This window comes from Neoarius graeffei, chromosome 7, assembly GCF_027579695.1.
Source record: "Neoarius graeffei isolate fNeoGra1 chromosome 7, fNeoGra1.pri, whole genome shotgun sequence".
NCBI classification, from domain to species: domain Eukaryota; kingdom Metazoa; phylum Chordata; class Actinopteri; order Siluriformes; family Ariidae; genus Neoarius; species Neoarius graeffei.
In genome coordinates this window covers 17,750,468-17,766,146 of record NC_083575.1, presented here as the reverse complement: position 1 = coordinate 17,766,146, position 15,679 = coordinate 17,750,468, and the positions used below count along the sequence as shown (strand labels likewise).

At 40.6% G+C, this 15,679-nt stretch overlaps 1 protein-coding gene across 4 annotated transcripts in view; it reads right to left on the bottom strand.

Annotated features, from left to right (window-relative positions):
• Positions 1–15,679, bottom strand: part of sirt1 (sirtuin 1) — a 183,446-nt gene that overhangs the window by 105,022 nt on the left and 62,745 nt on the right. For all 4 annotated transcript variants that reach the window (XM_060925339.1, XM_060925341.1, XM_060925337.1 and 1 more), the window contains one exon: positions 14,604–14,683. In XM_060925339.1, the coding sequence (XP_060781322.1) occupies positions 14,604–14,683 (80 nt within the window). The remainder of the gene's footprint in view (positions 1–14,603; positions 14,684–15,679) is intronic.

The window sequence follows — 15,679 nt, the reverse complement described above, 5'->3', positions numbered from 1 at the left end:
CTGAAGCAAGCAGTTCATGTGAGGAAACCCACCAACATCCCAGAGTTGAAGCTGTTCTGTATGGAGGAATGGGCTAAAATTCCTCCAAGCCAGTGTGCAGGACTGATCAACAGTTACCAGAGATGTTTAGTTGCAGTTATTGCTGCACAAGGGGGTCACACCAGATACTGAAAGCAAAGGTTGACATACTTTTGCCACTCACATACGTATAATATTGGATCATTTTCCTCAATAAATAAATGACCAAGTACAATATTTTTGTCTCGTTTGTTTAACTGGGTTCTCCTTATCTACTTTTAGGACTTGTGTGAAAATCTGATGTTTTAGGTCATATTTATACAGAAATATAGAAAATTCTAAAGGGTTCACAAACTTTCAAGCATCACTGTATATATAAATAAAATTAAGCAGTTGAATGGCCTAGTGGCCACCAACACAAGGCAGGCTAAAACAGGATGCCTGCTCTAGCGAAAATGTAGCAGTACCAAGAGCACTTGTACATAATTAGACAAGTCACTGAGTGACCACTGTTCTACCACAGTGAACAAAACATGCATGCAACATTTTGGACTGAAACCGTAGTATAGCAACAAGAGAGGAACAACAGCATTCACACCAAGCTAGCCAGCAAACACTACTGATCGCTTATCTTTTCAAACCATCATTACTATGGTCAATATGATAGATTTAACCAAGTACAGGTGTCTGATATAAAATGAAGCATAAACTAATTTAAAAGTAGAGAAGGGGAACTTAATACTTTTTACAGTGCATGTGGCCATGTTGAGGTCACTTCATAAACGGGAAAGGAACTGGTGGTTGAAGAGACAACTCCAAGCTGAGGAGTTGAAACTGCAGGTTGAGGGGGCATTTTCGGTGGATTTTACCGAAAATCCACTAGGAGGAGAATTAGGTAGGAATTAGGTAGGTAGGAGAATTACTACAATTTGCGACTCCACCTCACTATAATGGTAACTCCCACTGAACTTTTTGGTCCCTGTAGGTTTATTGACTAAGCTTGCCTAATCCAGTGTGACAAAAGGATGAGGGACTGGGATAAGCCCAGGACAGTCTTTATAATTACAGCAGCAGTTTTATGTACATGCAGTCATGGCCGAAAGTGTTGGCACCCCAGATTTTTTTTTCCAAGAAAATGAAGCATATCTCCCAGAAAATTATTGCATTTACACATGTTTTGTTATATACATGTTTATTTCCTTTGTGTGCATTGGATTAAAACAAAGAAAAAAAAAGCAAAATTGATATAATTTCATGCAAAACTCAAAAAAATGGGTTGGACAAAATTGTTGGCACCCTCAACTTAATATTTGGTTGCACATCCTTTGGAAAAAAATAACTGAAATCAATCGCTTCCTATAACCATCAACAAGCTTCTTACACCTCTCAACTGGAATTTTGGACCACTCTTCTTTTGCAAATTGCACCAGTTCTCTCATATTTGAAGGGTGCCTTATCCCAACAGCAATTTTAAGATCTCTCCACAGGTGTTCAGATCAGGACTCATTGCTGGCCACTTTAGAACCCTCCAGTGCTTTCTTTTCCATCCATTTCTGGGTGCTTTTTGAGGCATGTTTGGGATCATTGTCCTGCTGGAAGACCCATGACCTAGGACGCAAACCCAGCTTTCTGACACTGGGCCATACGTTGCGACCCAAAATCCCTTGATAATCTTCAGATTTCATGATACCTTGCACACAGTCAAGGCATCCAGTGCCAGAGGCAGCAAAACCCCAAAACATCTTTGAACCTCCACCATATTTGACTGTAGGTATTGTGTTTTCTTTGTCGGCCTCATTCCATTTTCAGTAAACAGTAGAATGATGTGTTTTGCCAAAAAGCTCTATCTTGGTCTCATCTGTCCACAAGACGTTTTCCCAGAAGGATTTTGACTTATTCACATACATTTTGGCAAACTGCAGTCTAGCTTTATGTCTGTCAGCAGTGGGGTCCTCCTTGGTCTTCTGCCATAGCGTTTCATTTCATTCAAATGTTGACGGATAGTTCGCGCTGAGACTGATGCACCTGCAGATGAGTCTGCAGGAGAACTTGAATACATTTGGAACTTGATTGGGGCTGCTTATCCACCATTCGGACAATCCTGCGTTGCAACCTTGCATCAATTTTTCTCTTTCATCCTCATCCAGGGAGATTAGCTACAGTGCCATGGGTTTGGAACTTCTTGATGTTGCACACCATGGACAAATGAACACAAAGATCTCTTGGGATGGCCTTGTAACCTTGAGACTGTTGATATTTCTCCACAATTCTGGTTCTCAAGTCCTCAGACTTGAGAACCAGACTTGAGAACCTCAGTCCTCAAGTCCTCTTCTCCTCTTTCTGTCCTCGGTTTAGTGTGGCGCACACAGACACACAATGCAAAGATTGAGTCAACTTCTCTCCTTTTTATCTGGTTTCAGGTGTGATTCTTATATTGCCCACACCTGTTACTTGCCACAGGTGAGTTTAAACAAGCATCACAGGCTTGAAACTAAATTTACCCACAATTTTAAAAAGGTGCCAATAATTTTGTCCGGCCCATTTTTGGAGTTGTGTGAAATTATTTTATCTTTTTTGTATTGTTTCAATACACACAAAAGAAATAAACGTGTTTAAAAAAACATGAGTAATTGCAATCATTTTCTGGGAGAAATACTTCATTTTCTGGAAAAAAAAATCTGGGGTGCCAACACTTTCGGCCATGACTGTACATACTGCAGCTTGGTGAGATTATCCACTGTAGCATGGGTATCATTGTATATAAATGGTTTTTGGGAATAGTCACTTCCAGGGTACCCATGTGGGATCATTACTGACTAAATGGTAGGCTAAATGTTAAATTAGATTAGCTTTTGCTCTCTGGTTAGCAAAGTAACCATGCAAGAAAATGCAAGCGATTTTCTAAGACAATTCATTCAAAACTTCTGCTTTATAGCAAAAAGTCTTCAAGTTCTAGATGTGGTAAACTAGTACAAAATAGGATTTAAATCAAATCATATGTTTTGCACTGGTTACACAGTGTTACCAGTTTACATAAATCGGTAGCTCGACATGCAATTTTGCAAGAAAATGTGAAGTGTGACTGCAACGATGCAAAAAAGACGAGCATGGCTCATAAGAGGTGGGCGCGTGTGTCGGGCAGTGTTGCAGTCAAGTCACTAAACCTCGAGTCACTAAACCTCGAGTCCCAAGTCCAGTCTCGAGTCCCCAGCATTCAAGTCAGAGTCAAATCCAAGCTATTAAAGAAAATTGAGTTGAGTCGAGTCCGAGAGCAAGATTCCAACTACACCATCTGACGGTGGCTGTTGCTGCCTTTATAGTGCCTTGCAAAAGTATTCATACCCCTTGAACTTTTGCACATTTTTCCACCTTACAACCACGAACTTACGTTTTTTATTGAGATTTTATGTGATAGCCCAACACATAGTAGCACATAATTGTGAAGTGAAACGAAAATGATAAATGGTCTTCAAAATTTTCAACAAATAAAAATCTGAAAAATGTGGTATTCAGCCCTCTGTACTCTGATACCTCTAAATACAGTCCAGTGCAATCAACTGCCTTCAGAAGTCATCTAATTAGTTAATAGAGTCCTACTGTGTGTAATTTACTCTCAGCATACAGTAAATACACTTGTTCTGTGAAGGCCTCAGTGGTTTGTTAGAGAACACTGAAGAACAAACAGCATCATGAAGACCAAAGAACTCACCAGACAGGTCAGGGATAAAGTTCTGGAGAAGTTTAAAGCAGGGTTAGGTTATAAAAAAAAAATATCCCATGCAGCACTGTTCAATCCATCATTCAAAAATGGAAAAAGTATGGCACAACTGCAAACCTACCAAGACATGGCCGTCCACCTAAACTGACAGAGCGAGCAAGGAGAGCACTGGTCAGAGAAGCAGCCAAGAGGCCCATGATCACTCTGGAGGAGCTGCAGAAATCCACAACTCCGGTGGGAGAATCTGTGCACAGGACAACAAGTCGTACACCCCACAAATCTGGCCGTTTTGGAAGAGTGGCAAGAAAGCCATTGTTGAAAGACAGGCATAAGAAGCCATGTAGGGGACACAGCAAACATGTGGAAGAAGGTGCTTTGGTCAGATGAGACCAAAGTTGAACTTTTTGGCCTAAATGCAAAGCGCTATGTGTGGCGGAAAACTAACACTGCTCATCACCCTGCACACACCATCCCCACTGTGAAACATGGTGGTAGCAGCATCATGCTATGGGGATGCTTTTCTTCAGCAGGGACAAGGAAGCTGGTCAGAGTTGATGGGAAGATGGAGGGAGCTAAATACAGGGCAATCCTGGAAGAAAACCTGTTGGAGGCTGCAAAAGACTTGAGACTGGGAAGGAGATTCACCTTCCAGCAAGACAATGACCCTAAACATACAGCCAGAGCTACAATGGAATGGTTTAGATCAAAGAATATTCATGGGTTAGAATGGCCCAGTCAAAGTCCAGACCTAAATCCCATTGAGCATCTGTGGCAAGACTTGAAAATTGCTGTTCACAGACGCTCTCCATCCAATCTGGCTGAGCTTGAGCTATTTTGCAAAGAAAAATGGGCAAAAATTTCAGTGTCTAGATGTGCAAAGCTGGTAGAGACATACCACAAAAGACTTGCAGCTGTAACTACAGCAAAAGGTGGCTCTACAAAGTATTGATGCAGGGGAGCTGAATACTAATGCACATCACATTTTTCAGATTTTTATTTGTTTAAAATTTTGAAGACCATTTATCATTTTCGTTTCACTTCACAATTATGTACTACTCTGTGTTGGTCTATCATATAAAATTTCAATAAAAAACTTAAGTTCGTGGTTGTAAGGTGGAAAAATGTGAAAAAGTTCAAGGGGTATGAATACTTTTGCAAGGCACTGTATGTGAAACTGTCTCTGCTACTGTGTTGGACTAACATTACTGCTTGACTGCCCCATTTTAGTTAATAGGCTACAGATAAATAGCTTGTTCATCGCTCAGCAAGCCCAGCTGTCAACAGGGCAAATAACATGGCGTGTCACTTCTCTGGGTATAGTCTTGCCAAATGACAATTGAAGTTCGAGGTTGTCCCCGTCGTCTCCTCGATAGTTCTTCTACATATGGAGCACATATCAGTCCATTTTTTCCCCACTGCAGGAGAAGTCTGTAGAAGCAACGCAGACCCATCCTAGGGGCATTCTCTCCAGGCATTTTAGTGCTATTAACTTTAGTTTGATCCCAAACATGACGTATGAACAGGTGAAAGTGCATTCTCTTGCACAAAATTTGTATCAAAATTAACATAGATGTAAATATCTTGTGTCAAATTATGTCAGGTTACCAAAAAAACAAACAATATAAATAAATATAGCTGCAAGCAGCAATGCGGGGCCAATCAGTGTGACCCAGCCTAAGTTGCCAAGGCAACAGAAAGAACTGACCAGGCAGACGGTCAGAGGCACGCACGGGAAGTGTTTACAAGCAGAAATGTACCTCCAACCAGATGGGTAGAGGCATGCACGGCTTCACCGTCAAAATCGATTGACTGTGATGGCTGAAATTACTTCAAGTGTACTAGGTGTGTGTGTGTGTGTGTGTGTGTGTGTGTGTGTGTGTGTGTGCTAAAAGACTGCTGAGATATGAGCTCAATGATATATGAGCCAAAATACATTTTGGAAAGTTATAGCGCCCCCTAATGGCCAATGTGCAACAAATGAGGTATGGGACGTTTTGGAGGGGTGGGGCATAATCTCACCAAGTTTGGTTAAGAAAGGTCAAAGGGCTGCCGAGATATGAGCACACTTCCTGTCTCACATCTGCAAGGCCAAATTTGATTGGCCGCCACAGCCAAACGCTTACGAAATTCGAAAAACCGGGTAAGTTTTATGTGCAGCTTAGTCCAAAGTTGCCATATACCAAGTTTGGAAGGAATTGGTCAAAAATTGAAGGAGGAGAAGCATTTTAATTGATTTTCACAAAATTCAAAATGGCGGAAAATATACAAGGCGGAATATGACACCATAGGTTGCGTTGGATTCGTGTTGACCCACAGATCCCATGGATACTTAGATTTTGACGATCAGAAGTACGGATCAAAAGTAACAAGCAGAAATGTACCTGTAAGTTTGACCTGTTGGTGGCGCTAGAGAGTTTGAGGTGGTGAGCTGAAATTTGCTGACAAGAACCTTGATGAAGCCTAGAATCAGTGTGCCAAATTTGAAAACCTCTAGTCAGACGGTTCTATGGGTTGCCATAGAATTTCATTGATTTTAACAAAATTCAAAATGGCGGAAAATCCTCAAGGCAGAATATGACGTCATAGGGTCCGATAGATTTGTCTTGACGCAAGGATTCCAGAGGCAGTGGAATTTTGTTTCTAGCCAAAACGCATCATGAGATATGAGCCAAAAGTCATTTTTCCTAGTTATAGCACCCCCTAGCAGCCAATTTGTTCCAAATTTTTTGTGGGCCTTTTTGGATGGGTGGGGCATAAGGCCACCACGTTTCGTTAAGATACGCCAAAGGGCGGCCGAGATATGAGCACACTTCCTGTTTGGCGTCTGCGCAGCCAATTTTGATTGGCTGCCACGGCCAAACGCTTATGAAATTCTAAAAACCGGGTAATTTTCTTGTGGAGCTTAGTCCACAGTTGCCATCTACCAAGTTTGGGAGAAATTGGTCCAAAATTGAGGGAGGAGAAGCATTTTAATTGATTTTCACAAAATTCAAAATGGCGGGAAAACTATATGGGCGGAAAATGACGTCATGGGGTGCTTTGGATTCGTCTTGACCCAAGGATTCCAGGGATACCAAGTTTTTGTAAATCGGACCAACGGTTCAAAAGTTACAAGCAGAAATGTACCTGCAACTTTGACCTGCTGGTGGCGCTAGAGGGTTGGGGCTGGGGACCTAGAATTTGTTGTGGAGAATCATGAGACTGTCCAGAATGTGTGTGCCAAATTTGAGCATTTTCCTATGTATGGTTCTATGGGCTGCCATAGACATCCCTAAGGAGAAAGTTGAATTGTCTATAATAATAATAATAAATAAAAAATAATAATAAGAAAAACCGACAAACTCATTAGGGGCCTTCGCCAGCTTCGCTGCTTGGCCCCTAATGAGTTGTTGTCTCCAATTTACAAGTATGAATGCAGTTAATGCACAAGTCATCAGTGCTCAAGTCCAAGTCAAGTCTTGAGTCCTTAAAATTAGGGCACAAGTCCTGGACTCGAGTACAGTGAACCCTCGCTATAACGCGGTTCATCTTTCGCGGCTTCGCTGTTTCGCGGATTTTTTTTTTTTTTACAGTGCATTGTGTTCAGAACACTGAACTTCAGCGAGTGGCACAAGAATGGGACCCGTTGATGTGTTGCTCGTTACAGTTTTCAAATATAATCGAAGGTGGCATGTCTGTTTACAAGAATCTTCTTGCCCAGAAGAAAAAAGAGTGCCAACAACTACCCATAACTATGTTCTTCTCTCGGAAAAAGACACCTGCACCACAGCCTTCAGCAGAAAATGACGCTACAGCGGAGCGGAGTCAGGACAAAGAGGCACAGTCAGAGGGACTGTGAAATACGCGAGTCGCAATGTGTCTAACCTCGTATTCATTATTAAAAATATTATTTTACAGTATTATTACAGTATTATTATTTTAAAAGTATTAAAAACTGTCATAGTTATTTGCAAGAACGTTTTTTTTTTATTTCTTAAACAAATGCTTTACATTTGTATTGTATAATAGTTGTAAAAAAATTAAGTTGACTATTTCACGGATTTCGCCTATCGCGGGTCCTTTTTGGAACGTAACCCCCGCGATAAACGAGGGTTCACTGTACTACAATCCTGGTGTTGGGTGAGTCAGTCTGAGCTACAAAATGAAGTTTGGTGGTTCTCTGATGAAGCATGAACAAGGAGGACAACCTTCTTCTCAAAAGTCCATTAATTTCACTGAGGCCAAAAATGTACTGAAGTCATTGGGGGAGGAAAAAAAAAAAAAGCGATTGTCGTAAAGCAACAAAAAGACAAAGTGCAAGTCATAACTGATTCTATGGATGTCTCAGGTGAGTTGGCCCCCAACAAAGTGCGACCAAGCAGCAGCACTTTAATTCTGATACCCTTTCCAAAAGCTGTATAAAAGCACACTATTCCCAGAGAAGATGGATAAATTTGAAGTTGGTTTGGGGTCAAAATTTTGAAAAATGCAGGAGAAGTAGGACCAAAAAGTGTCTGAAGAAAAATAACTAAAGATGCATTTCCAGGAGAAAATGCAAACGTGATTGCAACTGTAGCATCAGTTGGCTGCACCTTCAACAGTATGGTACAGCAGGTTACCGGTACCCGCATGGAGCAGGCATGTTAGGTGGAGTAATGGAGCATCATGTGCACAGGCATGGAGCAATCAGTGCACAGGCAATTGGGACATAACCATGTTGAACAAACTGTAAAATAACATTATCACTACATTAACATACTGATAGTCACGCAACATTGGTGCAGCATCTCCTAATGCTAACAGGGTACACATCTTGATGCATTACCAATGATCCGATACATTAAAAGATTTTTTTTATGAAGCAACTACGAATGTGATATGATTCACCCCATTGCGATGCAGTGAGATTTGGCTCAATACAATGTAATTCAACGCAATATGATGCGATGCAAAATATGATGTTATGCAATATGGTAGCTCTTCCTCCTCCATGTGACTCACGGAGGGTCTGGCACAAGAAGGGACTTATTTTGAAATCGCGCTAGCGCCATGACAAGAGTGTCAGGGACAGCCACATCTCCAACTCACATGAGACTTGGCTGAGAGACTTGACAAGAACTGGCCACTGAATGAAAGCAACAGAGAGGAGAAAGCACACAAAACAGTTTAGAAAGGATGAATCAATTTAAATATAAAACTGGTCAAAATGTAATTTAAAAAACTTTGGTCACTAGATATGCAATGATTCACCCAATTCATACACTCATTTAGACGCTGCTTTTAGGCACCGTCTAAAGTATAAATACACAGGTGATTATAGAAAATTGCACAAGCTGATTGGTCGAGAAATTTGGACTATTTCTCAATAATCACCTAGATTGAGTTGGCAAAATGGCTGCCAATTGCTGTATCACCATAAGTGAGGAAGAATTACAAATTATGAAAGAAAATGCTGTTCCGAAAAGCAGGAAAGATGCTATGAAGTTTGGTCTAAAACTATTCAAAAGGTAAGGTGAAATTGTGAATTATTTTTCTATTTCAAAACCAAAGTTGTTTTTAATCCCCCCCCCATGTTGTTTTTTAATCCCCCCTATTCAAGCATGTGCTTTATATATTTTGTGAAGCACAGTTTCAGACGCATCAGAGCTATAATGTGAAAATGTCACTTCCATAATGCCGGTTTTCCTAAATTATTTATTCCAAAAGTGACAAATTTACATTTTCTGTTCATTCAGGTTTCTTTCATGGCACATGTAATGCTTTCTGCAATTGTCTTTGAAATTCACAGAGCTTATAGGAAACTTATATTCGCCCATAAAAGTTCATCTGATGTTGCATCTATAATGCTGATAATGTTATGCAAGAACGTAAATGGCATGAATTTTGATGATTCTCCATTCAGCTGCAGAGATTTTATTAAAAGTTATGCAAACTGAATCTCTAAAACAAATCTTTTCCATACTCTGAAGGCATTTTGTTTACCAAGTCCAAATGTCGCTTCATTGTGCTTGATTATCTCATCTCATTATCTCTAGCCGCTTTATCCTGTTCTACAGGGTCGCAGGCAAGCTGGAGCCTATCCCAGCTGACTATGGGCGAAAGGCGGGGTACACCCTGGACAAGTCGCCAGGTCATCACAGGGCTGACACATAGACACAGACAACCATTCGCACTCACATTCACACCTACGGTCAATTTAGAGTCACCAGTTAACCTAACCTGCATGTCTTTGGACTGTGGGGGAAACCGGAGCACCCGGAGGAAACCCACGCGGACACGGGGAGAACATGCAAACTCCGCACAGAAAGGCCCTCGCCGGCCCCGGGGCTCGAACCCAGGACCTTCTTGCTGTGAGGCGACAGCGCTAACCACTACACCACCGTGCCGCCGTGCTTGATTATAATTTTATTTTACACATGCACAAAATATTTCCACAGCTGCACAAGTTTGAGACATATGCAAAAAAAAATTCTAACATTGGAAGATTTATGAAACTAACCTAACTAGCTTAAATGGTAATCACATTGTGTGGATGGAGGGGTTAAGAAGTTTCCCCTGTGAGGGATGTGTGTTAGAGTGTGTTCTGTGTTGCAGAAAATTGGGCCACACAGAACTGTCTGTGTATGCATGGGTGTGCTGAATAAACTAATCACCTGTCTTCATTTTACCTTCAAACCCAACAAGTTGAACATTTCTTCCAAAATGATACTTTTTCCACCACACCAAACATGCCAGCAGTGCTTTTTTTTTTTTTTTGGGGGGGGGGGGGGGGGGGGGGGGGGGGGGGGCAAGACACACACACACCTCCAAAAGGTGTTTGCCTAGGTTGACACTAGAGACATGGACAAACTATTCCCAGTCACTGAATAAGGGAAAATTAGTGATGAAAAAATTGAAGGGGGGGGGGGGGGGGACCTCCTTCTCTCTAGTTAGTGTGATTGTGTGAGCAGTCGCACTATTGCTATCCAATAGTTTTCTTATGTGATTGCGAAGCAGTCACATTTTCCTGATAATAGATCGTAACTCATTTTTTAATTTCCCCGATTCAAAATCATACATTCGTACTGTGATTAATCATTGCACGATATATGTTCCACATCTATTGTTCACATTTCTAAAGTCAGAGGGCCTATACTAATAAATACATATTAAATCAACTTTTACTGAGGCAACGATAATCAGAAACGATGCACCCCATTTCATTCCCAATTGTATCTGATGTATGCTTTTTTTAATCAAAGCCAATCACACTGAACATTTAAATCAGTGCACCAATAGGAATGATAAGATTCAAAGATTCACATTCAACAGGGACAGGCGGGCAAACAACATTTACATTACATTAATGGCCAGAGCAACGTACAATATACCCAGAGCAACCTTAGGAGTAGTTGGGGGTTAGGTGCCTTGTTCAAGGGCACTTCAGCCATTCCTGCTGGTCCAGGGAATTGAACTGGCAACCTTTTGGTCCCAAAGCTGCTTCTCTAACCATCAGGCCATGGCTTCCCCAGAAATGTGAAGTCTGTTTAGCGCCAATGAAAAATCAAAGTCACTTCATATTGTGCGAGTCAGGCATCATTTCCCCCCCCCCCCCAAATACCAGGGATAAAATAATACTTTTGAAAAGGTACTGGTGCTAAATCCTTCCTGAACTGAGAGCACGATTTTTATATTATATAAATTTTTTTTAATAAATAAAAACAAACACACGTCTGAGGCACCCCCCATACAAACTTGGTCATAGATTCGTATGGCTTCTACATTATCAGGTCAGTAAAAATATTTTAGAATTCCAAAACGTTCATTTTCCAGAACAAAATTACATTTGACTGGGGAAAAAAAAATGTTTCTGAGCAGCATATTACATAAGCGACGAGTTCTCAGATTTAAAAAAAAAAAAAAAACCACCCCACCCAACCCACAATGAAGGCGACTGGGTTTTGCTGCAAAATAAAGACATTAAGTGCGACGGTCAAAGTGTTCAGAAGAACTATGGCTGGCTCTGCAAGATGCTCAGTAAAACCTACAGCTCATTTCCTTATAAAACTGCATAACTGTACCCAAGACCGCGTTGTTGTACTGGGGGGGAGGAATCATCTCACAAATATCGACTTCGTTTCATTTATTATGGCTTACTGCTGTTTACAGTATTTTTTAAAACATTGAAACATTTAAGCTATTTTTGGTTTTGCACAGTACTGTGCGTGTGTGTGTGTTTAAAAACACACATGCATCTCAAACAATTAAAATCTCAATCTTAGAAAATATTCCAATAATGAAAAAAGGATTTACAATACAGAAAATGTCCAACTCCGATCAAGCATGTTCATTTAAAATTCGACACTTGGGGCTCCTTTACCACAAATTCTTGCATCAATATGGTGTGGCATGGCCGCCATCAGCCTGTGGTACTGCGGAGGTGTTACTTAAGCCCAGGCTGCTTTGATACGGTTGTAGTGGATATTGAAGTCTGATACAGACGAACACCACGCAAAAAACAAAAAACGTGCACAAGTAGGGAGAGCTTGTAGCCGCAGCCGTTGTAGTAGAATTGTATATAGTAGGGTTTTCCAGAAGAAAAGGTAGAAGTAGAAGCAGAAGTAGAAGGCGGAAATATGGTGTTTGACCGACAAGATGGCATCTGTCACAATCTGGATCGACTGTGACTAGGGATGGCGAAAACTAAAAAAAATCTTGACCGACCACCGAGCCTCATTAGCCGGTGAAAGTCGGTTAACCTATGAATTTAAAATTGTAGAATTGGAATTATTACAGGGATGTAAACGGCGCGCCTTTTGGCGGATGGTGCCCTCTCCACGGCTGAATCGCACAGATCCGACCTTCCTTTCCCAAGGGGAGGCGTTGGAGCGTCCGACCACAACTTCATCAAAGCAAATTCTGCATATAAGCAAATGCCGCCACAGTCCACAAAACACAGGAAGTACAAGCACGAGAAGAAAACAGCAAATCAGAAAGCCGCGCATGCCCGCGCCGAAGCCGTGCAAAATTTAATGTGCGCAGCTTCCGCGCAAATGCGCGCAGCCCCCCGATCCACTGCCTTCCTCCCACATCCCCCATGCCTCATGGACTGCAACGGCACCCGCCTATTTAGTAATTTTAATACAGAATCCACCTTGAAATTACATTCAGACACTCCAACGTCCCCCCCCCCCCCCCCCCCCCCAAAAAAAAAATGGATCTGCGCGACTCAAAAAAAAAAAAAAAAGTCGGCATCTGCGCCTTTAGTTTGTGTGGAAAGATATGATCTGCAATAACATGCATTGTTGGCTACAGACCGAAACATACTTTCAGAATGCATTGGCCAAGGCAGGACTAAACTCCATGTGCCTTCTAATAATAATTGGAAAAAAAAAAAAAACAATAGTAATTTGTAAGCTAAAAAGCCTGTGTCTACACTTTCGCAGAGTGGCAGCGGGAGGGCGGGACATGACTGAATGGGTGTTTCTGATTTGTCAGCTGTCGTCCTTACACCGCATGGCATGCCCCAAGCGTTTACAACATGGAATTCCAAGTCCTCCGCTCCAAAATCGGCAGCTTCAAAATGATTGATTTTTTTTTTAACCGACAACCAAAAAAAAATTAACCGGTTGACGTTGACGGACCAACACCAGCAGATGACATGGCACCCCAAATCATCACAGACTGCAGCAATTTCACACTGGACTTCAAACACTTTGGATTCTGTGCCTCTCCACTCTTCCTCCAGACTCTAGGACTTTGATTTCCAAATGAAACGCAAAAAGTTTACTTTCACTTTAAAAGATGATTTTGGACCACTGGATCAGTCCAGGTCTTTCTCTCCTTAACCCAAGTAAGAGGCTCCTGATGTCACTGGTTCAGGAATGCAACAGTTGTAGCCCCTTTCCTGAAGACATCTGTGCATGGTGGCTCTTGATGCACTGACACCAGCCTCAGTCCACTCCTTGTGAAGCTCTCCCAAGTTCCTGAATTGACTTTCCTTGACAATCATCTGTGGTCAGCCCTGTTGCTTGTGCACCTTTTCCAGCCAGCCTTTTCAGCAATGACCTTCTGTTACTCATCTTCTGAACAACTGTCAAGTCAGCAGTCTTCCCAATGACTGCGATTGCGTGCACTGAACTAGACTGAGATACACACGGCATTTATACTATTTTACTCAAACTTGAAATTAAATACTAATAGAGATTTTTCCTATTATTTTGCACTGTGGGCCATAATTATCAAAATTAAAATAGAATGCTTGAAACATTTTAATTTCAAGTTTGGAGTCTAAAATATATTCAATTTTCACTTTCTTAAAATAACTGATGGAAAACCTTGAACTTGCACAATTTCTAATTGTTTGAGATGCAGTGTGTGTGTGTGTGTGTGTGTAAAAGTACATCTCCATCCATCCCTTCATAAAAGCATTCCAAGAAATAATATAAAAATCAAAACGTGCATGGCCTGGAGCTTTACAATCTTTTTGCTTTATACATAGAGGGATGTGGATGGTTGCTATCCACATTACAAATGAAAGCACTTGCTTTAGTCATGGCTCCCTGTCCAATATATATTTGGCTAAACCATGGACCCAACCTCCAATGTGTACTGGCCAAGAGAAGTCACTCTAAATTAACTGACAGTTCACAATTTTATGGGTATATTTAACATTAGCTAGCAAGATTAAAAACATTGATTGTCTATCTAAACATAGCTGGCAAAATAAAGAGAAGGCAAATTAGCAATGGAAGAGAAAAAATAAATAAATAAAATGGCCATTTTGACAACCGCAACGGAAGGTAACTCAATTAAAAGTTAGTAATTGTCAAACTAGAAATTTAGCTGTTAAATTTCTTATTTATAATAAAAGGTGGCTTTTTGTTATTCATAACAAAGATAGTTATACCTGTCTGAAAATATCTTCCCTTATGGCATCACAATCAACTTTGTGTTTACACACAAGGCAGGAAGCAGTTGCAAAGGAACCTGGAAAAAATAAATTACATTACCATAAATATTTGTCAAATTAACAAATAAATCAATTAATTATAAGATTAATAGTAACACTTTCTCTTAAGGTCTCAAATGAAATCAGTGTTCGTGCAAAGCTGTGACTAGTTGTGTAGCTAATATCAAGCCTTTCATAACAAATTGCGCTAAAATGCTACCTGTATTACAAAAATAAAAGAATAAATATCCCAGATGTCAAAAATCATAAATGAACTTAGTAGCCATTTAAAAAAAAAAAGTCTAACAAGATAGTGAAATTCATTTGATCTGGCACAAAATGGCATGCAATCTAGTTTTGGGTTCAAAATGATATTTCACAACTGTATCATGGGTTATTGTATGCCCATTATTTAAAAAAAAAAAAACCACACACAATTCAACAATTTAAAGCACAGAAACCATTTATACCTTTTAGATGGATGGCAAAAAAAATCTCTCCCACACACACACAAACCACCTTCAATTTTCCATCTTCCTACACCAAAAACAGGGGAAGCCTAATTAATGGGTTCATCCAGAAATCTTGATATTGTATAAAATGGAACACTAACACTCTCCTTCCTGTACTTTGCAATTATTAAAGATGGGTTATACCGAGTGATGCAGGACACCCAGACCTGTGAGCAAATAATCCAGTTATAACAGGCCAAGCTGAAATTTCACTACCTGATCCTTCAGTATTCGAAAAGGGATAGCGTGGCAATAGGGGCATCATCAAGCATCAGTTTGCGAATGGAGGGCGGGGCCAAGGAAAGTGAGTGGCAAACTTACCACACCCATTGTCAATTGGTGTGTGTACCCAAAAATAAATAAATATATTAAAAAAATATATATGAGTGATTCCACACTTATGGGTACTGAAATGGGGACATGAACTTATTTTTAAAAATTCACCTAAAACCATTTCTTTTTTTACCATCAGGTCACAAAACATGTAATCTTTAATGAATGATATGTTAAAAGATAACTTTA